This window comes from Pogona vitticeps, chromosome 10 (genome assembly GCF_051106095.1).
Source record: "Pogona vitticeps strain Pit_001003342236 chromosome 10, PviZW2.1, whole genome shotgun sequence".
Taxonomy (NCBI): domain Eukaryota; kingdom Metazoa; phylum Chordata; class Lepidosauria; order Squamata; family Agamidae; genus Pogona; species Pogona vitticeps.
In genome coordinates, this window is record NC_135792.1 from 27435976 (window position 1) to 27462711 (window position 26736).

General features: G+C 57.6%; 3 protein-coding genes across 3 annotated transcripts in view; 2 read left to right on the top strand and 1 right to left on the bottom strand.

Annotated features, from left to right (window-relative positions):
* Positions 1-706: 706 nt before the first annotated feature.
* Positions 707-5704, top strand: LOC110081326 (C-signal-like). Its single transcript, XM_020797934.3, has 6 exons — positions 707-911; positions 1679-1730; positions 2970-3157; positions 3294-3455; positions 4096-4206; positions 5520-5704. The coding sequence occupies exons 1-6, from the start codon at positions 762-764 to the stop codon at positions 5631-5633; spliced, it is 777 nt and encodes a 258-aa protein (XP_020653593.3). The 5' UTR covers positions 707-761; the 3' UTR covers positions 5634-5704.
* A 382-nt stretch (positions 5705-6086) lies between these two features.
* Positions 6087-18557, top strand: KCTD19 (potassium channel tetramerization domain containing 19). The gene is made up of 16 exons (XM_078380486.1): positions 6087-6476; positions 6765-7154; positions 8133-8283; positions 9247-9438; positions 10235-10372; positions 10877-11138; positions 11568-11728; positions 12408-12511; positions 13609-13751; positions 14252-14335; positions 14875-14980; positions 16258-16852; positions 17125-17325; positions 17598-17752; positions 18130-18240; positions 18424-18557. Exons 1-16 carry the CDS (start codon positions 6294-6296, stop codon positions 18538-18540), a joined length of 3093 nt encoding a protein of 1030 aa, XP_078236612.1. The 5' UTR covers positions 6087-6293; the 3' UTR covers positions 18541-18557.
* Positions 18558-19681: 1124 nt separating this feature from the next.
* Positions 19682-26736, bottom strand: part of PLEKHG4 (pleckstrin homology and RhoGEF domain containing G4) — a 38020-nt gene continuing 30965 nt past the window's right edge. The window contains exons 16-24 of the mRNA XM_078380553.1: positions 25545-25794; positions 25021-25110; positions 24651-24875; positions 24079-24249; positions 23617-23794; positions 22722-22838; positions 22354-22602; positions 21757-21956; positions 19682-21375 (exon numbers count right to left, since the gene is read on the bottom strand). Of these exons, the coding sequence (XP_078236679.1) occupies positions 21370-21375; positions 21757-21956; positions 22354-22602; positions 22722-22838; positions 23617-23794; positions 24079-24249; positions 24651-24875; positions 25021-25110; positions 25545-25794 (1486 nt within the window). The 3' untranslated portion in view covers positions 19682-21369. The remainder of the gene's footprint in view (positions 21376-21756; positions 21957-22353; positions 22603-22721; positions 22839-23616; positions 23795-24078; positions 24250-24650; positions 24876-25020; positions 25111-25544; positions 25795-26736) is intronic.

Here is a 26736-nt window from a genome sequence, read left to right on the forward strand (position 1 = left end):
GATCCTGGCAGGGAGAGAGGGTGCCAGCTGCCGGCTTCATCTCTGGCTCCCGAGTGTGCTGGCGGCATCTGGTGATAGTGGCTGGTTGCTGGGGCGGTGGCCACTGGTGCTGGAGATGGGCCACTCGACCAGAGCGAGGCTTGCTTTGGCCCAGCTGACCTCTCCTTCCTCTTCCAAGGCAGGGGCTCCACTCGAGTGCCATCGGGCCCCTTTGGCCAAGATACTTCCAGCCATGGCAGGAAGGGGTGAGGGTGAAAGGGGGAACCCTGGGAGAAGGCTCTCGCCACCTGGGACGGCTTGTCTGCCTGAATGCCCACCGAGATCATTCCCGTGGCCTGTGCGATGCGTGGGGGCTCTCGTGCTGCTAGGAAGGCGCCCCAGAAGAGCACCCCAGCCCTCCGTGGAGTCTTGAGCAGAGAAGGCGAAAACCCTTGGGCACCCTGGACGGTCCACAACCCTGGCATCACAGGGACACCCCCCCCCTCACCTTGGCTCGCTGGCAGGCCTGGGTTCTCCCTTTGCAGGAGAAGGGCTTCCGAGGGAGGGAGTGTCTCCTCCCCAGCCGGCTGGCTGCCCGCCTGCAGGAGTGGCCTCCCCTCTAACAAAGGAGAACCTGATCATTGTATGAAACCAGTGACAGAGAAGGTGGGCGAGGCCGGGAGTGACTCAGCCGCCTGGCAGGAAGGTTCAGCACCACGCGGGAGAAGCTGCCGGTGGGTCAGGACGTGACGGAAGCGGCCGTGGTAACTTCAGCAGAACCCATGGCTGGGACTCCCCTCATCCACAGCGTGGTGGTGACTGGAGCCAACCGAGGCATCGGTCTGGAGCTGGTGAAGCATTTCCTTCGGATGCCCAATCCTCCTGAAGTGGTGTTTGCCACCTGCCGTGACTCTGCAGGCCCCGGGGCTCGGGTGAGTCCAGATGCTCCCCTCTCCGATTTGGGAGGCAGAATGCTCCCCACCCCCGCCACTACTCCCCCTCCCCTGGAAGAACGAGGTCTCTCCCTCTCCCTGGGTTGGCACCACTGGCTTTGCCAAAGGCACCTTCATTCCTGGCTCAGTGCCCTTCTCTGACCCCCCCCCTCCCAAATGCTTGTAAAGAGACTCCTCGGGAGGACGGAGGGGGCTCTTCTCTCTGAGCCTGGCATCTCCAGCCAGCGCCCGTGTGTGTTTTGGTGTTTTATGTGTGAGAGAAAGGCTGGCTCTGTCCTTCCTCTCCCAAGGAAACGGGCAGGCTTCTACTCCACACTTTGTTGATCTTCGCTGTTGATCCTCTCCGACTTTTGTACCAGCAGAAAACTCAATGGTTCTGCATGATTATACAAACAAGGCATTCATTTCAGGCACAGGAGGACTTGCCATGCATGGCAGGCATTGACTTCACTCAGCCAGGCTGCTTGCAGAGTTTGCTTACTGCATTTCACACCATGGAGGCGCGCTACTTCCTAGGCAGTGGGGTGCCCGAGGGCCACCCTGTCACTCTTCTGGAGGAAGGCGCCAGGGGAAATGCCAGTGGCTTTGCAAAGTCACAGCTGGCAGAGGCGCAGAGCAGAGCCTCCTGGGCAAGGCAGGGCAGCCTGCCACATCCCCGGTGGTTTAAGCCGTCTTTTTTTGGTCTGAAGCAGGCTCTTCCTTTTCTTCTGTCCCCTCCCGCTTGATTTGCTTCCTTTTTCTTGCAGGAGCTGCAAACGCTGGCATCCAGACACCCCAACCTGGCAATTCTGCAGCTTGGTACGTATGTAGAGTCACTGGCTTGTCCCCCACCCCCAACCCCTTCTCGCACATCATCTTCTTCCTTGTGGTTGCCTGTGGGAGATGTTGGAGAGATGGATGCTGGGGCTTGGAGGAACCAGTTTTTGGCCCTTCTGAGGAGAGAGAGCGAGAGCTTGAAGGAAAGCAGGAGTGGGAGGGAGGGAGGGAGATGTGAGGACCCACACGCACAAGTGCACGAAGGGGACAGAAAGGCCTGCCGACCTGAGCAGCATCTGTTTGAACAGTCCCACTGAGAGGCAGGGCGGGTGGGGCTGCACCCGTGCTTAAATTGACACCCAGAGGGTGGGGCCCAGTCTCACACACACACACACACACACACACACACACACACACACACACACACACACACACACGCACACGCACACGCACACGCACACGCACGCCTCCCAAAGCCTTCCCAATCCTGGCAATTTCACACACAGACATTTTGAGAAAAGTACTCCCGATGATCTTTTGCAAAGGAACTGCTCTCTTCCCTCCCTTTTGCCAAGGGCAAAACAAAGGGAAATTGACCTGCATGCTGGGGGGCAGGGGTGGGCGGGGGGGGAGGAGAGGAAAGACCTGACCTATGACCCCAGAAGGGATTTTTGACACAGATCTTTCAGCAACTCAGGAGTCCTTGAGGCAGAAGGGGTCCTTGCCCCCTCCTTGCCAAGACCATTGCTTGACCAACTGATGGACAGACATGGCCAAGCAAGAGCTGGGGGGGGCAGGGCGGAGCAGGCAGGTCGCCTTCAAGAGGGACGGGGGTCCTTCTCAGCTCCTGAGACTACTCAGCAAAGCCAGCTGTCTTACCCGCGTCCCAAACCCGAGGGAGAGCCACCCTCGGCCCGGCAAACAAGCCCTGGCAAAACACCCCGTCCTTTGCCATCAGGTAGGATGTTGCCTTGGAACTGACAAAATGGTTTGGATTTGTTGAGTCACCCACAGGCACCTGCCTTTTCTGGGCAAATACAAGGGAGAAACCAGGAGGATGGCCAATGTAGACGGGAGGCAGGATTGCTGCCTTCCAGCAAAGAGGGTCGACCTGTCAGACAAAGCAGAAGCTTCTCGAAGGGCCGGGTCCTCTCCAGAACTGTGGTGGGTGGTGGGATCAGGCCCCTGGCATGCATGAACGGCAGGCAGCATGGAGGCATGCAGGGGAGGGCATGGGCAAACGAGGCACTCGGGAGAGAGTCCCCTTGTGTCTTCCTACAGAAGCCACAGATGGGAAGAGTGTTCAGGCAGCCGTCAAGAGCGCTGAGGCCCGCCTTGCAGGGGCGGGTCTGAACCTCCTGATCAACAACGCTGGTGTCATGCCCCCCTGCCCCTTGGAGTCGGCGACCCCCGCAGGCATGCTGGAAGTCTACAACATCAACCTCGTGGGTCCAATGCTGGTGACCAAGGTCGGTTTCTCCACCCAAGAGGGAGGGATTGCAAGAGAAGGGTGTCCCCCCCCCAGGCCACCTGCAGCCTCCCGCCATGCTCCCGGGCCCAAGGGGCAGCTTTTGCCATCACCCGGCGGCATTTGTTCCCCTCCAGGCCTTCCTTCCTGCCCTCAGGACGGCTGCCCAGGCGTCTGAGCACCAAGGCCTGAGCTGCAGGAGAGCCGCCATCGTCAACATGTCCACCGTCCTGGGATCCCTTGAGAAGACGCCCGAGCTCTACTCCTCCATGCCGGTTGTCTCCTATCGGTGCAGCAAGGTCAGCCTCCGCCTGTGGGACGCCGACGACGTCAGGGCTGGTGCTTCCGCCCCTTCTTCGCTTCTTCGGAAAAGAGGCTCCCGGGCTTCCTCGAGTCAGAAGCCCACGAGCCAAAGGCGGCTTCCTGCGGGGCTTTTCCCAAGAGCCGTTGCCCTTCCCTGGGTGGCGGGAACCCAACACCCCAACCGGATCTCTTTTCTTTGTCCACTGGGAGAGAGAGAAAGAGAGAGAGAGAAAGGTGGGCTCTCCCACCCCGAATATGCCAGGAAAAGGTCTCCGTGGAAGGTCTCTAGAGGCCACCTTTGCTTTGCCACGGAGGTGGGCGAGCTGGTGCCACGGCCACATTCTCAGCCAGAGCAGGCAGTTGTGGGGCCTCATCCTTTCCAGAGGCTACCCACAGCAGGGACCACTGTGGCCTCCTGGAAATGGCTAGGCTGTCGGGAGACGTTTCCCTTCCAGGGCCGAGGAGGCCAGCGAGAAGGCAGAGAGCGCGAGGAACACGCTTGGCCTTTGGCCGCCATTGGCCAGCGTCCCCGCCCTCCGGCGTGCTGGGCGTTGCCCTTCAAGGGCCCAACTTGTTCTCCTCCCTGCCCTTGGTGGCCCGTCTGCCTGTTCTGCTCATCTTTTGCTCCCTCTCCAGGCTGCACTGAACATGCTCACCAAGTGCCAGGCAATAGGCTACCGAGAGGAGGGCATCCTGTGCGCAGCCATCCATCCCGGCTGGGTCAGAACCGAACTGGGTGGCGAGCAGGTGGGTCGGCAGGACTCTTCTGCAGAGCTGCGCCCTGAGGGGATTGGGCCCCACCGTCTGCCCTGCCTTCTCTTCCTCGGGGGCTTGCACTCCTTCACATGTTTCTTCGTGATCTGTGGGAAGGAAAGGTGGCCTTGTCCTCCCACGGGCACAGAGGCAGCGTGCTTTCTGCGCGGTGTGTGTGTCTATGTCTATCTGGAGCAGACGTATCGTTTATTCGAACATGTGCCTTCCCTGCTTCCACACAAGGGCTGCCGTTGTGTGCACCTCACTCACAGGACCTGCTTGCACATTCAAGGCCCAGCTGCCGCCGCCACCACCGCCGCCGCTGCTGCTGCTGCTGGGAATCCAGAACGTTGGGCCCTGGCGTGAGCCTGGCCTTTCCCACCCGGCCAGCAATGGCCCAGGCACTCTGCCCACCCTCTAGGCATGTCCCTTCGTGGGTCATCTTGGCCTGGGCTCTCCTTTTTCCTCCTCCTCCTTCCAAAGTCTGCTTCCTCCCCTTGGCCTTTCACATCCCGGACGGCTTGGATCAGGGAGGGCTGGAAGAGGCCCCGGGAGTTCCTTCCAAGGGGTGCCCCTTGCTGTTCCTTGGGAATCAGAAAGAACCCTTCCCTCCTTCTGCCTTGCTGCTGGGAAGGTGCCAAAGCTTTCTGGAGGAGGGGGCGCGGCCAATTTCACAGCATACCCTCCCCCCCCATTGCAACCCTCTCTTTGACCCCTTTTGCTCCTCCAGGGAGAGGGAATGGAGGCAGCATCCTGTTTGGTCCAGAACGATGGACATATCCTGGAATCACCCCTTGTAGGGAGACAATTCCCCTTGGCAGAAAAGGGCGGTCCCTCCGAGGCTCTAGCAGGTCGCCTTGGGGGGGGTGTGCCACTCCCAGAGTCCCTCACACACACACATCCCGCATCTGCGCTCGCTAAGGCTGTTGAGAGGAGCTGGTTCAAAACACTGGGAGAGGGGGAGGCAGGAGGGCGAGCCCCCTCCTTGAGAGGAAGCTGCTGCTCCCGTGCGATCCTCTCTTGCAGAAGGCTCGCCCTGCTGCCTCCAGGCCCCTGGCCCCTCTGCCTGGGAGGCTCTTGGGGGGCAGAGGTTTCAGGGGCTTCTCTGCAGAGGGAAGCATCTCCCCCCCCCCTGCAAAAGGGTCTCCCCTCCGCCTGCTCTCTTGCACTGGGCCTGCCCAGGTAAAGTGTTTCCCTCCTGAAAGGAAGCCCCAGGGGCCAGACAGGGATCGGGGGGGGGGGTGTCGTTTGAGGTGCTTCCCCCTCTTCTGCTCGGGAATGACTTTGCCTCCCTCTGGCTCTTGCAGGCGCCCCTGACTGTGGAGGAGAGCGTGGCCGGCATCATGACCGTGCTTGGCAACCTGTCTGAAAAAGAGCACGGGACCCTCCTGAGCTGGGAGGGGGAGACTTTGCCCTGGTGAGAACAGAGGAAGGCGCGCCCCCCCCCGCCTCACCCTTGCCTCCTTGTCCTGAAATCTTACCAATAAAAATTCCTCTGGTCACCTACCTGAGTCTCCGTCTCCTGTTCCAAAATAATGCACCTGGTTTTGGCTGCTGCTGCAAGAGGAGGAGGAGGAGGCAGCGGCCAGCGGGGCTCTAGGCTCTCCCGGGGGGGGGGGCTGCCGGGCTCCCCGCAAGGAGGGCAGAGCAGAGCTCCGAGAAACACCCCCCCCCCGGCCCCTGGGCGGGAGGCTGCGAGACGGATTTCATTCTGACCGGCTCCACTGCCGCCGGCTCCATGAATTTGTGGGGCCTCCCCATAACCATCGGGGGGGAGTGGTGGAAGGAGGGGGTCAGGAATGCAAGACCCAAGAACGGCTCTTCTCACGTTACAGCCCCGCCTCCCAGGGAGTCCCAAACCGGGGGGGGGGAGCGGGCTCAGCACAGGAAAGCAGGTGGCCGGGCGAGGAAGGCAGGGCTCCTGGAGGAGAGGGCACCCGTGGGATGGGGGGGGCAGAGCCTCAGAAGGCCGTCCCCCCCCTTGGCAGCCGCTTCCCCGCCTTCCCTCAATTCGGGAAGAGGACGATCGGCCAGGGCGGCGCCCTGCCAGGTAGAGCCTCCTCCGCGGCGGCCCGCGAAGGATGGAGAGACCTCGCCTTCCCCTCCCTCCCCCCCTCCCCGGACACCCCCACCCCCCACTCAGGCGGCCGCGCGCGGAGCGGCGCCCCAACCCCTGCGCGCCCGCGAGGAAGAAGCCGGAGGGCCGCGCGCGCCCGAGGAGGCCGTTGAGCCGCCCGGAGAGAGAAGAGAGGCTGGCCGGCATGGTAAGGGAGGGGTGGGGTAGGTGGGTGGGGGTGGCCTCGGTCCCTTGTGGGGAGGGGGCGGCAGACCCCCCCTTCGTCCTCCCCCGGAGAGGGGCGAGAGTGCCTCTGAGCATGTGGGGGCCACTCCGATCAGCCCCCCTCGGTGCCTGGGCAGCGGGGGGGGGGACGCGGAGGGACGAGGGGGGCTTTTGGGGCCAGAGGCCTTTCAGCCCCCCCTCCCCTCTACCCCCCCCCGCAACCCCTGGACCTCCTCCCCCTTTCCTCTCTTCCCTTCCCCCCCCCGGGCAGGAAGAGCCGGCGGCGCCCCCGCCCGAGCCCCCCGGGGCCCGCGAGGAAGGAGCAGCTGAAGAAGCCGAAGAAGAGGAAGCCGAAGAAGCGCCGAAGGTGCAGCTGAACGTGGGCGGCTGGGACTTCTCGGTGCCCCGGCGCCAGCTGGCCCAGTTCCCGGACTCCCTGCTCTGGGAGGCGGTGGCCTCGTCCTCGTCCTCGCCGCCGTCGGGGCCCGCGGGGTTGGCCCTCCCGCCGGAGGACGCCCGCTGGTTCCTCGACCGCGACGGCGGCACCTTCCGGCACGTCCACTACTACCTGCACACGGGGCGCCTCTCCTGCTCCAGCTGCGCCGAGCTGAGCCTCCTCTACGAGCAGGCGGCGCTGCTGCGGCTCGGCCCGCTCCTCCAGGTACCTCCTCCGGACGCGCACCGCCCCCCCGCCCGACGGCCTTACCCCCCCTTCCTCCCAGGAGGGGCGCGGGGGGGGGCGGCTTCCCCCCCCCCCCAGCCTTCGCCGCCGCCTAAACGCTTCCCTTTCCTTTTTCGGAGCCCCAGAGGGCTTCCTGGCGGCCCCACTGGCAGGAGAGGCTCCCAGGGAAGCGAGGCTCGGACGTGGGCTTTCCTTTGAGGGGGGGGGGGCTAGGGGGTCGGGGGCGAAGACAGGCCACCCAGAGTCTTCGGGTCCTTCTTTTCGGGGTTTTCCGGGGTCTGGGCTTTCCTGGACACAGGCAGCTTCTTCACACCGAGGGCGTCCAAGGTGCAGGTGGAGCAGCAGGTCAGGTTCAGGTGATGGGGCAGGAGGGCTGGAAGGAGAGGGCTCCTCGAGAAGGACACCCCAGCGCTCCAAGCGGGTGGCCATCCTGGCAGGAGTCTGGTCAGTTATGCCAGTCAGTTCCCTTTGGAAAGGATAAATCTAGTCAAGTGTTTCTGCCAACCAGAGAAGGTCCCTTGACCTCTGGAAAGGTTCTGCTGCTCTGCTCTGTCCCGTCTGTTCCCCCCCCCCACAACAGTCCTCTGGGGGTGGGTGGGGGGAAATCACTTGGGCTCTTCACCAGAGGGGACTAATGCAGACAAGCCTGCATGGAGGAAATTATAAGTGTCATGAAATAAAAGCCCCAGTCTTTATTTAAGCCAAGTTAAGAAAGGGTCCCTCGGGGCTTCCGCACACGGCAAGGATGGAGGAGGGGCCAGTGGACCGAAAGGTTTGCCCAAAGTGAAGCAGTTTGGTGGACAAAGAAATCAGGTGTTGGCTCAGCCTAGCAGTGCTGCTTGTGATAACAAGTAAGGTCCAGATTTACATGGGCCTGGAGTTAACGGGACCAACGCACTCCTATTCTAGCGCTCTGTTAGGAGGGCCGTGCATGCAGATGGGTCTTTCTCTTAACAGACTTTAGACAACTTAAAAGAAGGGAAACATAATTTACGGATCCGACCTGCTGACATACCGATAGCAGAGAGAGCATCCATGAATTACTGGAGAACACGGAAATGTATCAGCAAGCCAGCTGAATTTCCTCTTAAGAGTCCAACATTTACTGGTAACATTTAATTCTTAAATTATCTGCCTTGTGTATTGTTTAATGGTGTTTCAAAATATACTTCCCCCCATGCCATTTACAACATTGTAAAGTATAATTCCGTATCAAAGGAATTAGAAAATCACATTAAGCAATTCCAAAAAATTAATCTGTTGAAATCAAACAGCAGCAACAAATACTGTTACAATCTTGTTAATTAAATGCCAGAGAACCAGCATGCTGCTAAATGCCCTCTTAGAAGCAGCTGTGGATGGAGCTGGCCACTTGCCTGGCAGGAAGGAAAACACACACACACACAAACACACACACATACACACAAAAGAACAACCTTCCTGAAGGGCCGGGCATGTGGGAAGGGCTTGAAAAGTTTGGGATTTCGTAGCTATGCAAAGAAGTTTGGAATGTCAATGGCCCAGAGCAGCTTCTTTCAGAGGAAAAAAATGCCCCATGCAATATAAAAGGTAATATGGGTTTTGGGGGCATCCGTTGAATGGAACCACCTATTCTTGGTCCAAACTGGCATGGCACACAGTGGCAGACATGAACACAGTATGCTTTTGTGTAAAACAAACAAACAAACAAACAAACAAATAAAACACACAGAGAAGCCTTTGTTGTCTGTACAGTAATTATCAGAGATACTAAGAATTTCTAGGATTTAGGGGGTGACCAGAGAAGAAGTACTCAAGTGTGAATGATTTAAAACAAGAATGCAGGACGCTCTTAGCACTGTCCTGAGAAGCGGGAAGAGCAGGTTTTTACTGCTGGTCATTCACGGTAGAAGAAATAGGGGAAGAGGTTTGGGGGCAGCCGAATCTTGTGGGGCAGAGAGATTCCCCATCCAAAGCCAGACGAGCAGGGACAGAGTCCAAGGGCCAGAAGCACAGAGGGAGGAGGGAGGGAGGGAGGGACGGTCTTGCCCCAGAGCCCCCAGGCTTCTGTTTTTTGCCCCCTTTCTGATAGGGTTGCAGGAGAAAGCCCCCCTCGGGCTCATGGACACCCCCTTGCTGGACACCGAGGACGAGGTGCACTATTGCTTCCTCCCGCTGGAGCAGGTGGAGAAACACCCGTCCTTGGTCACGGACGACAATCTTTTATGGCTCTGTGACAATGCCGTGGTGATCGAATGCGAGGGCAGCGAATTCCGCTTCATCGGTAAGCACCGTTTGCCCTGAAGGAGATCAACCACCCCTCTGTTTCTCTGCTTCTTTCCCCACCTCCTCTTGCAGCCTCAGTTTCACCTGCCAGGCCAGCCTCAGGATCAGAAGCGGGTCTGAATGTCTGGGGAAGATGCGACTCTGGCTGGGAAGGAGGGGCTGGCTTGAGGAGGTTGGACCCAGGGCTTGAAGGCTGGATGGCTGGGGGGGGGGGGGGCGAGGGCGGCAAGGGGGGGGGATCTTAGAAAAAAAAAGCTCCCAAGAGAACTTAGTTTGTAAAGGTTAATCTGAGAAAGAAGAGATTTTTTGGAGAGGAGCCTTCCACAGTGGAGTCTGGAGGACGACCCTGGTAGGAACTCGCGAGGGGGGCACCAGACGCTCACCTGGCATAAAGCTTGTGCCCGTCTGGTTCAGCCCTAAACTCCCTGGAACGTCCCGGCTCCTCTTTTCCTGATGGTGCCATACAATGGGGGGCATGGGCAGGATTATTGTCCAGGGATTAATTTCTGTTAATGAAGTTATAATTAACTTCAGTGGCTCAGGCACTCTGTAGCTCGGTCCGCTGAAACTGTGCCCGCGGTGGATGGCTAGCGGGCAGAAGGAGGCACCTTTGGCATCCAGCGTGCTCACCGGCATTCCTTCTTCTTCAGGGTCGGTGGGCCCCCATGTTTTTCCCTCAGTGAAGCAATCTGAGGTGACCTTGCTTAAAACAGAAGAAAGCGGCAACAGCCGTGCAGCGCTTTGTTTCATTGTTCTAGACTTTCAACCTCTTTCTGTGTTGCTGTTTTAATTAGCTAATTTTCTTCGCTCGGAGAAGATTCTTTTGCCTGACAATTTCTCCAGCATGGAGGTCCTGGAGGCTGAAGCCGAGGCCTTGGGGATCCCTGAGGTTATGGAAGCTGTGAAGAGCTATCGGAGCAACCCTGGTGTGGGTCTACTCACCTTTTCGTCTCCATACTGATTAATTTTCAAGTAAAAGGGACTTTCTGTGTCACAGTGGCCAAGTATTTGACCCGGGGGGGGTATCCGGGGATACAATTAGGATGTGAGAAAGGATGGTCTGTTCCCAGTTTTAAGTAAATCCTTATGTGTATGCACATAAAAATAATGTTTTTATGCTCCTGATAGAACACATAAAAACTGCACTTCTAATGTATTTCGAACTGTGCAAACTGTTCTAATATCAGAGCTTATTTTAAATTCTTGTTTGTTTAGTACCTGGGATTTCTGCTTCCCTTAATAAAAGTAACTTTTCCAGGGATCTTGGTGCAGAACGCTGTTTAAGCCTATCTCATTCGCTTTGTGAGATAATAAAGGCAGGCATGGTGTGAGTCCCTTGAATTTGCAGGGATGTTTCTTAAATGCAATAACTGGGGCCATGAGGTCTTCCTTTTGCTCAGACCGTGGTGGACCTGGTAGGAAAGTCTAACCGGAAGGTCATTCCTCACCATATGGGCCTTTTCTGCCAGGGTTCTGTCCAGAGGAGAGAGCCGACGATCAAGGCTCCGTGCGAAGGGACGCGGAGGGGCAGCGAGGGGCTCCCAAGGCAGCCCGGCGCCCCCTCCCTTTGTACCCCATGGCTCTGGGCCTCTTGGTCAAGTACCCAGATTCGGCCCTGGGGCAGCTGCACGTGGAGGGCACCCTGGATGGAAACCGGCTCTACCTCTCAGGGAACGGCGTCCTTTTCCAGCACGTCACGTACGTACGTCTCTGGGGAAGGCCATTTCTGGCACTCCTGAGGAATTTGCGCCACCCTCCTCTTTTTATGAGGAAAATCTCCCTCCCTCCCTCCCTCCCAGGAGACGTCCCGAGTGGGGGACTGACTCGTCCACAAGAGCTTAAGAAACCCTCCTAAGAGTTTGCCGTGGCCACCCCGTGAAAGGGGACCCTTCCTGCGGGTCATGTCTTGTAGGGGAAAGCCAAATCACTGTGGAGCAAAGAGTAGGGTTGATCCAGTTTGCGTGTGTGCGCACACACACACACACGTACTCCCCCATCTGTTCCCTCCTCCTGGTCACTCACAGCGGCCAGGTGCAGGGAAGAGGGAGGAGGGCTCTGAGGGGGCGCCTTCGGAGAGGAAGAGCGGCAAAAGCCCTGACGGACGCCCGCTTCTCTCCGTCTACAAAGGAACTGGCTGGGAACCTGCCGACTCCCCCTGACCCGGAACATCTCGGAGCTCCCCAAGCTCTGCGCTTACCTGGATCAAATGGACGCCGTGTATGAGCCCATGAAGGACGCTTTAAAAATATATCTAAAAGAAAGGATGCCCACGGGTGCTGTGGGAAAGGGTAAGGGCACACTTCGCTTTGGGACACTGACCATTTTGTAAACAGGGTGTGAACGGAAGGGATGGTGTACTTTGAGAATTTTCCTTTCCAGTCTGTAGTGGTTGCCAAAGGGTTTATAATTTCCTGCTATGTCTGTTTAGCCAGTCTAGTGTAGAGGATAGAGTGAGGGACTAGGACACAGGAGCCCTGGGTTCAAATCCCTGCTCAGCCCTGGAAACCCACTGGGGGAGTGGAACTGGCAAAGCCGCTCCTTTGCCGGCCTTGCTCCCCTCACTTGCAAATGGGCTGGGGGGGAGGCGATTGGGCAGGCCAGCAAGGGAACTTTTCTGCTCCTAGTGCCCCGTTCAAATCTGTGGCATCAATCCCAATGAACTGATGCCACATCCCCTTCAAAATAAATGGGGATCTCTGGAGAAGGAGCAGAACAACCTGCTCTCCTGGCACATTACTCTGTGCATGCGTGCACTTAGCGTGGATGCCAGAAATTGAGTCCTTTTTTTAAAAAAAGGAAAACCTGATATAACAGCATTTTTAATTGTCAGTAGGATTGAACCCTTAAGCAGGAGATTTGTGCATCTGGCACAGTTAGCTCTCCCCTCTCCTCACCCCTATCCTCCCCTCTGACCTCCGCGTTGAGGCTGCCTTTAAAACCATGTCCTTGTGCAATGCTCGCTTTCAGGTGCCGACTGGACAGCTGAAATGGCCGTTTTCCCACTCCACCACATTGTAAAAGTGTACGTAGGAAGTCACTGGTATGCCACTTACTTGCAGACCTTGTTAAAGGTAGGGTCCTTCTCCTTCTCCTGAGAATTAATCTTGACTCATGTGCAGCCTGTAGCGACCAGGAAATCAACGGTGAAATGCAAACCAAAGAGAAAGAGATGTGAAGCGTATTTGGGGCCAGTGGGGCTTCAGATGAGAAGGGTCCCAGATCCAGCAAGACCTCAGAGCCACTGGTCTGCTTGTGCAGGAGCCCTCTCGTTTGCCAAGACCCACCGAGGCTGTCAGTGTCGTCTTCCTCTTCTTCCTCCTCTTCTTCCACCTCCTCCTCCTCCTCCTCCTCTTCTCCTTCTTTCTAAATTGCTCTCCTCGCCACTTAGTGGCCAGGCCAAAACTTTGGGTGGCTAACAAATCAGAGCAACATAATATAAGCATATAAAAAACAGCAATAATCTAATCTAGTAAATCACCACTCAATGAAATCAAGTCTCTAAATATAACATATGAAATTGATGGCTTTCTCCTCAGTTATATCCTTGTTCCATTTCTCTTTGTCCCGTTGTCAGCCCTAATAATAGCCCCTCTCCAGTTGTCTTGGGCAGAGAGAAGACCGTAAGGGCTCCCCAGACACCAAGAACGGCAAAAGCGACAACAGAAATCATGACACCTTTTCCCAATGCAGAAGCTTTCATTATGTCTGTGCTGCAAAATAACATTTCATGCATCTGACCGCAAAAGCTTATTGCCACCAATAAATGGTGAGTCTTCAGGACTCAGAAAACTCTTTGACTGCACCTTGGAGGCTGAGAAGATTCACTTTGGTGGAGGGGCCACATGCTTCCTTGAGAGGAACCTGGGGCCTCCTGCATGCAAAACCACTGCAGCGTGCATGCACGCACGCACACAGACATACACACACACAGACACACACACTCCATATGTTGTTGAAAGGCTCTGGGGTGGCAGCCTGGTTCCCCTTGAAGAGCCATTTCTCCTCGAAGCCTGTTCTTTGACAATATGCTGTGATCTCTTGAGGGAAAGACGTTCTTCCTGGAGAGAGGGAGACGTGGTGTCTCTGAGGAAAAGGTGGGGCTCAAGGAGTGCGGGGGGGGGGGCTCTATTTCCAAACACACCCCTCTGGGTTTTCTCTGTCCGGCCAGTTTCCAGAGCTGCTGTCAAACTGCCGGAAAGCATCTTGGATCGCTTACGGCCAGAGCCTCCTCATTCATGGAGATGGGCAGATGTTTCGACACGTCCTTAACTTCCTTAGACTCGGCAAGTTGTTCTTACCATCTGACTTCAAGTAAGTGGAAATGTTGCCTTGTGCTGCGTTCTGTGGCATCTCGAGAAGAATTTGCTGGTTTGTTTTGTTTCATAAAGTCGCCAGAAGAGCCATTCTGGATGGGGCCAGAAGCAGTCTTTCTCTGGTTCCCCAGTTCATCTGGAGCAGTGGTTCCCAGCCTTGGGTCCCCAGATGTTCTTGGTCAGCAACTCCCAGAAATCCAGAACAGGACAGCAAGTGGTGAAGGCTTCTGGGAGTTTTAGTCTAAGAACCTCTGGGTGACTCTAAGTCGAGAACCACCGCCCTGGAACACGATGTGTTTCATTCGAGGATGTAGAGCAGCTTCCTTGCTCTGTGCATCTGAGAGTGGGATTTCCCTGTCATGGCTTGTGAGTTATGGGCTGTATTTGAATGAGAGTAATGGTTCTAACAGATAATTGTTTACTGCTTTAGCAAGTTGAACGAGAGGTCTCCATGGAGCCAGGTAGAGTACTATATCATGAATTCTTTCCAATGGACAGGGAATGGTCTCTTCTACGCCAGGAAGTCATGGAGTACCAGATCCCTTCTCTTGTGGAAGCCCTTTGCCAGTATGACACGCACAGGTATTCTCATTTCTCTCCTTCTTGATCTAACTAAGGGACAGGGGCTGTGCCGGTAAAAACAACACAAAATGTGTTTCAAGACTGTCTGCAGGTACCTTATGTAAAAAAAAAAAAACCACCCCAAACCAAAATGAAAAAAATAACTTTGTTGGTCTTCAAGGTAGCAGGGAGTATCTTGGGTGTTGAATAGCCAACAAAGGAAGAGGGCATTTTTGAGACACTTTGGGCATGATGTCTCCCTTGCTGCCCCACGGTGGATGGGAGGAGGGGACCCCCCCCTCCAGGAGGCAGGAGGCCTCTTTCCGATTCCATGGAGGCGGACCTGTTTTCTACACCAAGCCTGGGGCTCCCTGGGGTCTCCTCCTCTGTCTCTTTCTCTTGTAAATAAATTGGCGGAGGTTTTCTGTCCATCACCTTCTGTCTTGGTCTTTTCGTAGGAGAAGATCGCCCTTGGAGGTACCCGATTATGCAGGGCAGTAGGAAAGGTTTCCTGTAGAGAAGTCTTGCTGGCCAGTGAATGTCCCTGTTTTCTATTCCAGATTACGGACGCAACCACAAGATGCTCAAAGCGAGGCTTTCCCATTTAGAAATCTTGAGATTTCAGTATCGGAGAAGGAAGACGAGGCGGGTGAAAATCCCCAAGAAGTAACGACATCTCCCCCTCCTCCTCCTCCCTATGACTGTTAACTTTAGTCCAGGAGATACGTGGTGTGTCCTCTCTCTCTCTCGCTCTCTCTGTGTCTCGCTCTCGCTCTCTTCCAAACGGTTTCCCAGGTTTCCTTGGATTTGTGTCCCTTCCACTTCCTTCCCTCCAAGGAAGGGAAGCAAGGCTGGAGAGGGGGTTAGGAGGGAGCCCTTTGTCTCTGGTGATTAGCCTGGGACTCTGAGGGGGGGGGCAAGGTCTCTTTTTTGGAGGGGGGTCTTTCCAGGCACAGCATGTGTTCCATGCAAAGGTCCAGGTTTCTTTGCCATCTGGGCAATGTCCTTGGATCTTGCTTCCTACCATTTCCCCCAAGCGTGCCTGCACTCTTTTCTTTTTCTTTTTTTCCCTCTTATGCTCCTTGGTTTATTTTTCTTGTACAGGGCTGCGTGGGGCTGCGTGGGGCTGCGTGTGGCTGTGTGGGGCTGCATGGGGCTGCACGGGGCTGTGGAGCTCAGTGCTGATGGGACCCCGTGCGCAGTGAGAGTGTCTCAGGCAAAGCTGTCAGATTCTCTCTTTATGAAAAGGATCGAGAGGACCCATGGGGACCGAAGAACAGATCCTGTCTTGCCTCGCCTTGCCTCCTTATAAAGGCATCCCTGGGGGAGGGGGTGTCTCTTTCTCTTTGACAGACAGAACTGCTGCACTGAGAATCCAGATCAGTACTAGATCTGCCTGCGTATGCCATCTGTAGTCCAAATTTAATTTTTTTAAATAAATAAATAAAAGGACAGATTGCAGTGTAGCACATGCAGCCTTCATGGCAAGCATCATCCCCTTCCCCTTGTGATTGCTCCATCTTTATACCATCACTGCTTCAATTTCTTTCTTCCCACAAAAATTCAGGGAAGGAGAAACAGTGGAATAGCTGCACCATGCGTGGTTTTTGGCTGGTACGCGAAGAGCCACCTGTATGGAAACACTCCAAGAGCCCACGGTGGTTGTCCTCAAAGGACAGATGTGCTGAAATGGCAGTGTGGTGGCAGCTCTCTTGATGTTTTCACCCAGCAAGATTTCCACTCTCCAGGGAAATCCCGGCGGCTGCCAGACTTCGCCTGCAGCCACGCCATCCCATTTTTGCTGCTTTTACTGGGCGGGCAGGACTTCTTGTGGCTAAGCTTGCTGGGAAACCATAGTGACTTTGGGAAGGTAAATGTCCCTTGAATAAGAGGTTGCTGTTTTTAAAAAGGAATCCTTTCTTCTCTCCTTCTTTTTTCTCAAGTGTTCACATATTGTGCTGGATTTAGACCAAGGCGCCAGGGACTGGAGGGCGAACAGAGATGCAGAAGGCATGAAAGAGGGCAGCGGGGAGAATGAGAAGAGCCCTGGGGCTTCCCCGACTAAGGCAGCGAAGCGAAGCAACCCCTGGGAAGCAGGTCCGCCACCTTTGGACAGCTGGGGTCACCCCTGCAGCGGCAGGCAGCCGGAGAGCCCCCCGAGGAAAAGAGGGCAGAAAGGCAACGTGACCAAGAGATCTGACGCCAGAGACACCCCCATCCAGAGGCTCATCTCCCTCGTTCAAGGATGGGACATGGTGAGCCGCAGGCTCCACGAAGCCGGACCCGTGCCGGCACCCAGCGGCATCAAGGCAGAGGAAGAGCCCAGGCGGAGAGCCCCCTGCCCCTCGCCAGCCGGCGGCGGCCTTGAGCCCTCCTGCCACGGCCTTGTCATCCAGGCGGCCCCGAAAGCCGGGCCGTCCCTGCCAGCTCCCTCCGGGCGGGAGGGCTGGCGTGGCCAGACTGGCAGCCCAAGCCTTGCTGAGGAGAGGACGACGACGCTTCTGGGGCCAGAGCCGAGGAGCCGCCAGAGAGGGAAAGGTGAGGGGGGGGGCTCCTTGTTCCTGAGCTGGGGAAGAAGTCAGTGCTGAGGATGATGGCAAGGAGGTCTCTCACTCGCAGGAGGGACAACCAGCCGCTCTTGCTTTCCATGCCCAGCCATCCAATTGTCCTGGGAAGCTAGCGAGGGCAGGGTCAGATAATCATTGTAATGCTTCGTTTTACACGGATACATGTGCCGCCTTATTAAAATCATGCTAACCATTTACTTTTGTTTTTGTTTGTGTTTTTCCATTCCACCTACACCGGTCTAGGGACGTTCCCGGAAGACGGCAGTGCTGCTGCTGCTGCCGCTGGTAACCCCCAAGGCAAGGCTGGCTTGATTTTGAAGCTCGAGCATCCTCCAGTGGTGGCTGCTGATGGCTCTTGCATGGCTCACGAGGGCAGCATCCTCTACAGCACATGCCTGGAAGACATGAAGCTAGCCAGCTCCCTTGCACCACCAGAGGCCCAAGGTGCAGCCCGCGTGATCACCCTAGATGGGTCTGGTGTGGAAAGAGCATTCGGGGGGGGGGGGACGGGGACGGGTTCTTGGGGGAGAGGACTGGATACAGAAAGTATCTGTCCTTGCAGGGATGCCTGCAAGGGTGCATCCATCAGCTGAGTGGATGGCTGCACAAATCTAGCAATGCTAATTGCAGACCGTGGGTAAGGAAAGAGCAGGCTAAATTGCTGGGGGGTTGTGTGTGGGGAAACTGGAGGTGCCCTGACTCTTGGCTGCTTTCAGAGGTGGTCTTCTTGAGCTTCCCCTTGTCCCAAGAGGAGATCTTCTATGCCCGTAAGTGCCATGCTTTTCTCACCGATGTCATCTTGGACTCCATAAGGCAGAAGGATTCCCGGGAAACAACGGCCAAAGTCGAGGGACTTGTGCAAAGGTTGTGGGTAAGCTGAGGCCACTTCTGTTGGGTTTACGGAGCCCCTCGGTGGGCTGGCAAGAGCCCTCGACTGGGCCGTAGGCTCTCTCTTCATCCTGGAGAGAAGATGTTCCCCCTCGACTCCAGGCTCAGATTTGGATAGCCTGGCTGGACCGGGTCGGAGGATTTGGAGCACAGCCGCAGAACCCCCGACCCTCACCGGGGTCTCTCCCCCGCAGCGGCCCCCTGGGGGCAGAGGGGAGCCCACCCTCTCAGTGCCTGCTTTCCAGGCAGTTCCCAAGGCCCTCTGAAGGGCCCCCGGCAACCCCGCCGGCTCCTCTGCCAACGAAGAAGGGCAGGAGGGCAAGCGAGACTGGCGCCCAAAAGGCACCTCCTTTCTTGCAGAGCCTGCAGATCTCGGCAGAGGAGTTTGTGGCTGGCCTGCTGGGAGTGGCGCCTTTCAGGGCCAAAAGCCAGGCCAAAAGCCACAACGAGACGTTCACGCGGTGGATCGAAGTAAGTCCGAACGAGGGTTTGGCTGCCTTCCGCGTGGAAAGGACCAGCCGGGGTGACCCTCGTGCGCGGCGAGAAGCGCCGGGCTTTCGGGATGGGGGTAGACGAGGAACACCCAAGAGGTGCCTCAGGGGCCTCGCCTTGGCCCCGCGTGGGAGCTGGCCTGTCCTGCTTTTTCCTTTTCAGTTCACTCTGCCATTTGCCTGGAAGTACAGCTGCTGCATGGACCTGCTGATCAAGAAAGGCTATTTCAAGTCCCTCTCCCTTTTCATGCTAGAGAAATATCTGCACAAGCCTCAATAAAAGCAAAGTCCTCCTTGGCTTCTGGCAGCTCCTCCATCTGGTCTCGCGGCACCCCCTGCGACGCCCCAAAGAAAGCAGCAGCAGGTCTTTCTCGCCCAGGCTCTCCCCGCTGCCCCCACCCTCCTGTCCGTGGGTCTCTTTTGGGACACGCAAGAGCCACGAGCCCTTCCTGGCAGCCTCGAGGGTGGCCTCCTATCGTGCTGCACCGAGGAGGCCCTTCCCTACGAGGGCCTTTTGAGTCCTGCCTGCCACTAAGAGGCCACGGAGGAGGAAGATGAACGCATACCCAGGAGCTGGGGCCCCCCTTTTCTCTCCGCCTCCGAGAGCGGCCTCTCTCCCTCTGTCTTTCCTCCAGGCTCAGCAAGGCAGCGGGAGGGGAACCAACGCTTTTTGAGGCGCATGTCCTCTGCGGCAGGCAGTGTGACATGGCCGTTTGCGCATGGAGGACATGTTCACCGCACCCCTTGTGCTGAGTGTCAGTTTATGGGCCGGTTCATCTTTCAAAAGGCTACCACTTTTCTGCTTAGAACCCACTCCCCAGTGTTACTGTTTTTGCATAGTGGCCTTGGATGTTATGATTTTTAATGATTCAAAAAAGGGAAGGAATGGATGCCCTAGGGGCTGACCCTTGGGGAACCTCTGGGATGAAACACTACCCTCCCAGGACACTCTGCCCCTGGAAGGCACGCTGGCCTGGGGATCTCTCCCCCCCGTCCCCGGGTGTCACTGCTTCCCCAGTACGAGGGATCTCCTGTCTGCCTCCCAGTTTAGCCCCTCACTTTCCAGTGGCCAGTCCACTCTGGGGGCTTGCCTGCTTTTCCCTGCAGCCACCCAACCTCTCGCACTCAACGGTTCTGGGAGGCTGAGCGGGGCTTTGTGGCAGCCCTTCTACACCCATCAGTTCTTCCCCCCCCCTTGGAGGAATGCAGTACCCCCCCCCCCCCCAGAGGTCCTTCCTGGGTGACCAGACTCTTCCTCCTTCAGATATTCCATAGGAAGGGGCTGGACTGATGTGGTGGTTTTGTCTCCCTCACCCCCTGGGATAACAACCACTGAGCATCAGGGGGAAAGACTGGGCTTCATGTCACCTGTTCTACGCACTTCTCAGAATTTCCTTTAGAAATAACTATATAATCAACAGTGTAGTAGAAGAAACATGTTTATTCAATAATTCAGTCAAACTTTCCATTGGTGCCAGGCACACAATAATCTTGGATCTTCCTTCCTCAATGAAAAAAATTGAAAACAATTTGAGGCATTTCAGCTCCTGGTGAGATAAAGGCTGAACCCCAATTCACTCCTGGATCCCTCCAGTTTCCTAACACACCTTTTCCCTCCATAACATCTGTTAGACTAACCAAGAAATATCACCCAAAACATGGAAACTTTTAAATCAATCTCAGTCCAGCCATTTTCCGTGTACTATTCTGTGAAAGGTCTCTGGAATGAAACACCAGGTAAAAAGAGGAGTAGAAATAAGTGGAGGCAAAAACAGTCTATTAAGTACAGGAATAACATAAGGGCCATGTGGATTTTCTGAAGGCAACAGGAACAAGTAAGGCTGGCCAGAGAACTACCCTGGCAGAGAACAGCGATCACACCCTCAAGCCAAGGAGGGCCAGGGGGTCCCCGAGGGGCCTAGAGATGCTCCCAACTCTCCTGTCAGCCCTTCCTCAGAGAAGCCGGGCGAGAGGCAACGGTCCCCTCTCCACACTTCCTCCACCCCCTCTGGCCTTGCGCTTGTTTGCCCCCAGGAAGAGACGGAGCAGGGTGAATTCCTGCAGAGTATTTGGGGGCCCTGCTGGGAATGGAGGAGACTCTCCTGGAGCAGAGGAGGGAGATGGGAGGCTGTGTAGTGATGGGTGGGGCCGCAGGGGAGGGGCGCCAGATGTTTAAAGAGTAGCCCCACCTTGTGAAACAGGCAGCTGCCTGCACATCGAAAGCAATGCAATCAGGAAGAAAGGCCAGGGCTGCTTTCTCTCTTGAAGGCAAAGAGATCTTCAGCTTGTGATGCACACACACACCCTGCCACCAATTTGGGGTTGCTAAGGGGTGCTGCCCATTCCCCGCCACCCCCAATTCCACTGCATGGACAGAGCAGGCTCTCTCATCTCCTGGCCCCCAACAAAAAGGGCTTGTCAGAGGGGGCTGCTGAACCCACCCAGGGGCTGGCCAGGTGACTGAGCTCGGCCAGGGAGTCAAGGAGGCACCTGTGGAGCCCGCTAACCAAGAACTCGAGAGGAAAGACAAAGCAATAAATTATCCTAAGTCCAGGCAAAAGCTAAACAAGGAGAACTGGTCCAGAGGTCAAGGTTCAACGAACAGAGAACGGTGCTCTGCTTTTGGAAAATAAATACTTCCTTTCTTTCTGTGCTTTAGAAACCTTTAAAATGTGCAGCCTGTGGTAGAAAAGCACTCACCGAGTGACCAACCAGCCACTCTCTCTCTCCGATGGCCATTTGTCCAGATGCACGGCCGTTCTTTGAGAAGGGGCCCTGCCAGACCCCACCCCACGGAGCCCCACTGTCCCCCCAAAAAACCCCTCCACGCCTTTTATGGAGGCTCGGGGCACCTTCCAGAACATCAGTCCCAGCCGCTGCCTTGCCGAGTCACAACACAGCATCAGGAGGACACGGTTGCCCCACAGCCTCCTTGGCACAGAAGGTGGGGAGGAGTGGCCCACGGAGGGGCGGCCCACTCACTCAGGTGACCTTTGGCCACGGGCCACACACAGGCGGTCCTCCCTGGGGCCTGGCCTCCCGAGGGTGGTGTGGGGAACAGTCCGGTCCCTTCCTCCTGGCTCCTTTGGAACAGCAGGGAAATGGGCCTTCAGACCTGCAACACAGCATCACTCGTGGTCAGAGGCTCTTGGGGGTGGGGGGTGGGGGCTCCCACTGGAAGGGAGGGAAGGCTCTCCTTCCCCTCCCACGAAGGGACCAGAATCCAGAGAAGCCCAGCGCGCCATCACGACATGCAACCCTCCCCCCCTCCCGCCCCGGCACAGACGAAGGAGCCTGCAGGCATCCTGAGTATGTGAGCAAGGCCACCAGCTAGAGGGAAGGCAAATCCCAGCCGCCAAGACCTCAGCCTCTCTTGTGGAGGGTCTTCCCCCCCACCTCGCCTCTGCCAAGGTGAAGGGACATCTCAGGGAGGGGCTTCAGCCACACTGTGCCTCTGAAACGCTCTGGCTTCAGGAGGATCCTGCACGGCACTTACTGCAGAGACGTACTGGCTCTTGGGGAAGTGGGGCTTCTCCTCCTCGGGCAGCGAAGGGAAAGGAGGGCCTGCCAGGAGGGGCAGGGGAGAGCCCCGGTCGTCACAGAAGCCCTCCCGGGGAGCACGGGCCACGCAGACACTGTCGGAGCCACTGGAGCCACTTCCAGACAGGCACTGGGAGGACTCCGAACTCTCGGTTGCTGGGAGCAGAGAGGAAAAGAGAAAAAGGCCTCGTCAGGACCCCGAGGGGACCAAGGAACCGTCAGGACCAGGCTTTTCTGATGGAGACGTCCCTCCCGGGGGGGGAACCAAGGTGCCCGGTGCCACCCCAGGGAGATGACGGCTTTGAGGGGAGGGAGGTCAGAGAGAGGGAGGGGGGTGGAAGGATGGAAGGAGGCCCCCAGAGGCTGAGCAGAGTTTGCTCAGGTGATCCTCCTGATTCTAGCAAGCAGCATCCTGAGGCTGAGGGGACTGCAGATGGACCACGAGCTCATCCAGGGGAAACAGCGTAGGAAAGCCCCCCTGCCCCCCGCCAGCCAGAGGAGGAGCAGGAGTCCAGGGCAGGGCCGGAGACAGGGAAGCCGCCGCGGTACGTACTCATGGACGGCTGGCTGCTGGTCTCGTTCTCCATCTCATCCTCCTCGAGGCAGGACTCCACCTCAAAGGAGCGGCTGGTGGACAGCAGGTTTGGCAAGAGGGCCCGATCCAGGTGCAGGTGCAGGTTGAGAGGGCCGAGCACAGAGCAGGAGGAGGGCCCGCCGGCGGACAGAGGAGGAGCCTGCGATCTCGTGAATGGACTGGTGTGGTCAAAGAGGGAGACGGCGATGGATGCCCGGGTTCGTGCTCCTGGCACAAGGCAAGACACCAAAGGATCAGCTCCTGGCTGGCGGTGCTGCGTGGAACCCCCGGCAGAGGCAAAGCCAGGGGGCAGGGGGCAGGAGGAGGCAAGGCCCAGCCGCACTGACCTCTGCCCTTCATGATGTAGTCAATGGCCCGGTCGTGGATGGCCGCCTCGCTCGGCTTGATGTCCAGGAAAGGTTTGTTCCCCACACCCATGGACACCATCTCCTGCCGGCGTATTTCTAGCGGGAAGACAACCACCGTGAAGGGCTGCGCATCCTCCTGGACCTCCCTGGCCAAAGCCCAGCAACGTTCTCTGGCCAGACAGATGGGCTCTCCAGGCAGTGGGGCAGGGACAGCCACGGAGCTCAAGCCGAGCCAGCCCGCAGGAACGAGAGCCCAAGGGAAGCCCCGTGGCTTGGGCCTGAGGGGCTGCAGGATGCCCCCCCCCCCGGGGAGGGCTCCCCTCTCGGGCAGAAGCACCAGCTTCAACCAGGCCACAAGACTGACCCTGGGCAAGAAAGAGCCCCAAGAGGCAAAGAACTGACCTTTCACCGCATAGGGACTTCGTATTAGTCAGCCTGACCACGGCCCATCCAGACACTCTGAGACCTACTCAGAAGCAAGCGAGGCCCACCTGGAGCAGGCCAGCTCTGGTGCCCTCTGTCACAGCTCTGCAGGCAGGGAATGCCTCTGGGTGAGAGGAGGGGGCAGCCTCCACCACGGACCCGGGCTCTGCATGCCAGGGGAACCTAGGGCAGCTGCAGACCGGAAGAGGACGCCTGGAAGACCTTTGCTGCCCCTCCTGTCCCCGCGGCCCGTTCTGTCCTGCTTCCCTGAGGACACTCAGGGCTGACGGTGGACCACCGCAGGCCACGTGGGGCCACGGGCTACCTTCCCTCCTGCTGCTCTCCTGGGCCACTCCTTCCTGGAAGTCTGCTTCTGGGAAAGAACCTGCCGGGCCCGATACTGCCGGAGGGGGACGTGGTGTCTTCCTCTCCGGTGGTCCCAGAGCCGTACCTTTATTGCGGGCTGCTTGATCCCACAAGATCTTAGTGATGTCGCGGGTCCAGGCCTGCTTTGTCTCCACGCTGCTGGCCTGCAAGATGTAGGTGTCGCTCGACTTCCGCCTCCGGAACCAGATCTCAAAGCGCAGGCCGCTCTCTCCCGAATTCTCGGTCAGGCCGATATCTGCCGTCTGCAGGGATGGAAGAGGAAGTGGAGTGTAGGACGAGAGATGTGGCCCTACTGAATGTGTGTGTGTGTGTGTGTGTGTGTGTGTGTGAGAGAGAGAGAGAGAGAGAGAGAGAGAGCGGCCCCTGCTCCTACAGAGCCCGGTCCAGACCACTGTGATGTGCTCCTCCCTTCCCCCCCACCCCCCATGTCCTTCCTCACAGCCTTCTGAGAGCACCCCTACATGCAGCCCCTTTCATGCCCCCCCCGGAGGGGCACATCCACTGCTGGGCAGAGCCCCCCCCTTGCCTTAAAAGATCGTTTGTAAATGTAGACATCCAGCCCGCCTTCCACCCGCTTGGGCTTGCTGAAGAGAATCAGGTCCTCAAAGAGGAAGACGTGGCGCTGGCACTTCCTGCGCCCGACAGTGACGCTGAACTCCTCCTGCCGCACCAGCTGGCCCTGCTCCTTGAGGTTCACCTGGAGGCAGAAGCCACGGGGTGAGTCACCTGGCAGGGAGGCGGGAAGGGCAGAGCCCGCACGAGACGCCCTGTGCCCTCAAGGAGGCGAAGAAGGCCGCCCCCTTTCCCAGCCAAGGGGCTCGGTCGGTCGACTGCCCTCAGCAGCTGTTTTCCTGTGACCTGAAGCTGCTCCACACAGGGGCCACCCCTGGGGCCACCGGCTGACCCCTCTCTGGTGGAGCACCTATCCTGGCACAAGGCTTGCTGCGGCTTCTCACCTGAGGAGGCCTTGCTTCAGCATCTTGCAACTGCTGCTGGCAGCAAGCTTCATGGGGGGGCAGGGGCAGGGGGGGCGTGGAGTGGGGCAATCCCCTCCCCTGCCCTTCCCCACATGCCCAGCTCTCCTGGCGGACGACTTACATCGCAGTTCCTGATGGCGTCCATGGCCAAGAGGTCATTGCCATGGCGCAGCTGGAAGCGCACCATCTCCTCGGCAGCTCGCAGGTAGGCCAGCTCCTGCTCCTGGCCTTCCCCGCAGTGCTTGATCAGGTCCTTGAGGAGGAGCGCGTACTTGCTCATGCGCTGGATGGGCTTCAGAAGGTAGGAGGCCAGGTCCATCTTGTCCCCCAGCTGCAGCTGCTTGAACTGAGAGGCAGAGGTGCCCGAGAAGGGCCAGGTGAGCCGAGGCGAGCCGAGGGCCAAACACGCATGCGCACACACAAATACACATGCACCATTGAATCTCTGCTGGATCCCCACGGAAGCCAATACCTCCGTCAGAAGGACTCACCCGGAAGAAGGCGTTTCCTCGGCCGGCCAGAAGCGAGTCGGACTTGGGCTTGTTCTTGCTGTAGAGGGCGTAGAGCCCAAACTGGTCTTTCTGCAAAAGGGAGGCAAAGCTCTGGGAGACCACCTGCTTCCCCTAGGGACACCCCACGGTTCCCCAGGAAGGTCGCCCTGGGCTTGGTCTACGAGGAGAACGCGAGCCCTCTGCCAGAACACTCGGCCGCCCGTGCACTTCTCCTAAGAGGGCCCCTGAGAGGCTGGAAAGGGGGCTGCCTCTCGCCCCCTGGCGGAAGCCCTACCGCTGCCCAAGAGGAGAAGCCCTCACCTCTTGGAAGAGGTCAACCTGCCATCCTCCTCGCAAAACCAGCCCCTCATGGAACTACCCTGAGGAAAGAGGTCGCCTCCGCCCCGCTTCTACACTTAAGTTGGGCTTAAGGGACCCATTTTCACAGGCAGTGCATCACCGCCAAGCTCTCTTTCCAAGCCAGTGCACAGAAGTGGCCGGGGGGGGGGGGAAGGGCTTCTTACGTGTCTCAGGAAGCAGTGGCTGATGCGCAGCGGGTGGTTGCAGCAGTTCTCCAGCTCCTGCAGGAAGTACTGGCTGTGGAAGTCGTAGAGCTTCTCCAGGTTCCCAAAAATGAGGCTCCGCTTCCCCCTCAGGTCTTGGGGCAGGTCTGCCCGTTCCATCTCAGGGAAGTAGCTCTCAATGATATAGCACAAGGAGCGCACGTACTCCCGCTCGGTCCTCACCATCTCGTCCACAATGTGCCGGAGTTGGCTGCAAGAGAGAAAAGAGGGCACTCAGATCCGGTGGCTGCGTGTGCCCCGAGAGCCGCTGGCAGAGCAGCACCGCCTCCCGTAAGGCACCTTTGCAAAAGATGGCCCAGGTCTGCCCAGGAACAGACGTTGAATTCTTGTAAAAGGATGTCCAGGATTGGGATGGTGGCTCCTGCAAGGGGTCAAGAGGAGGATCGCCTGGGCTACAGGGTAGGTCAGGAAGTTCCTGAGCAAGAACCCACAAGGAGAAGGGCCAGCAGCAATGGCTTTCCAGATGCCGGAAGGCAACCCCGGGCATTGTCCACCACAGGCCACGGCTGATGCGCAGGTGCTGCAGAGCAACATGGGCGAGACTGCCACTTCCTTGCACATCTTGGTGCTAGGAGAAAACGGCTCCCCCTCCCCACCAGCCCCCTCTGCCCCTCACTAGCCATCTGGGCCAGCCGTGGGGAGGATATAGCCCCCTCCCTCAATGAAGCACCACCCTCGTCCTCATTCCAGTGGTTTGGACCAAAGCACCAAAGTCTAGCAGGTGGAAGTGCCACTTCAAGAGGGAACCGATCCTCCAGGCCCTCTAGAGTTTGTGGGGTGGGTGGGGCAGAAGGAGAGGTGCAATAGGGACCCAGCTGTCCTTGGAAGAACCCGCACAACACACACCAGCCTGCAGCACAAGGCAAGGAACACTGGCCAGCGTTAAGCAACCCTTTCTGCTTTGCAGTTCCTTTTCCCTTGTTTTCTCATACCAGGCTCAGCACAATGTCCTCCTCTGCAGACTTCAGAGGCCACCTGGCAGGGCAGCCTCCTCCCACTTCCTGACTATTTCTCCTTCCATCCACAAGTAACCCACCCCAGAGATGCAGGGTAGGGCAGGGATGGGGGCCAATTGTCCCCCCACCCCTGGAACCCACTGTTTGCCACACCCTCCAGCTGCTGCCGCCGCCGC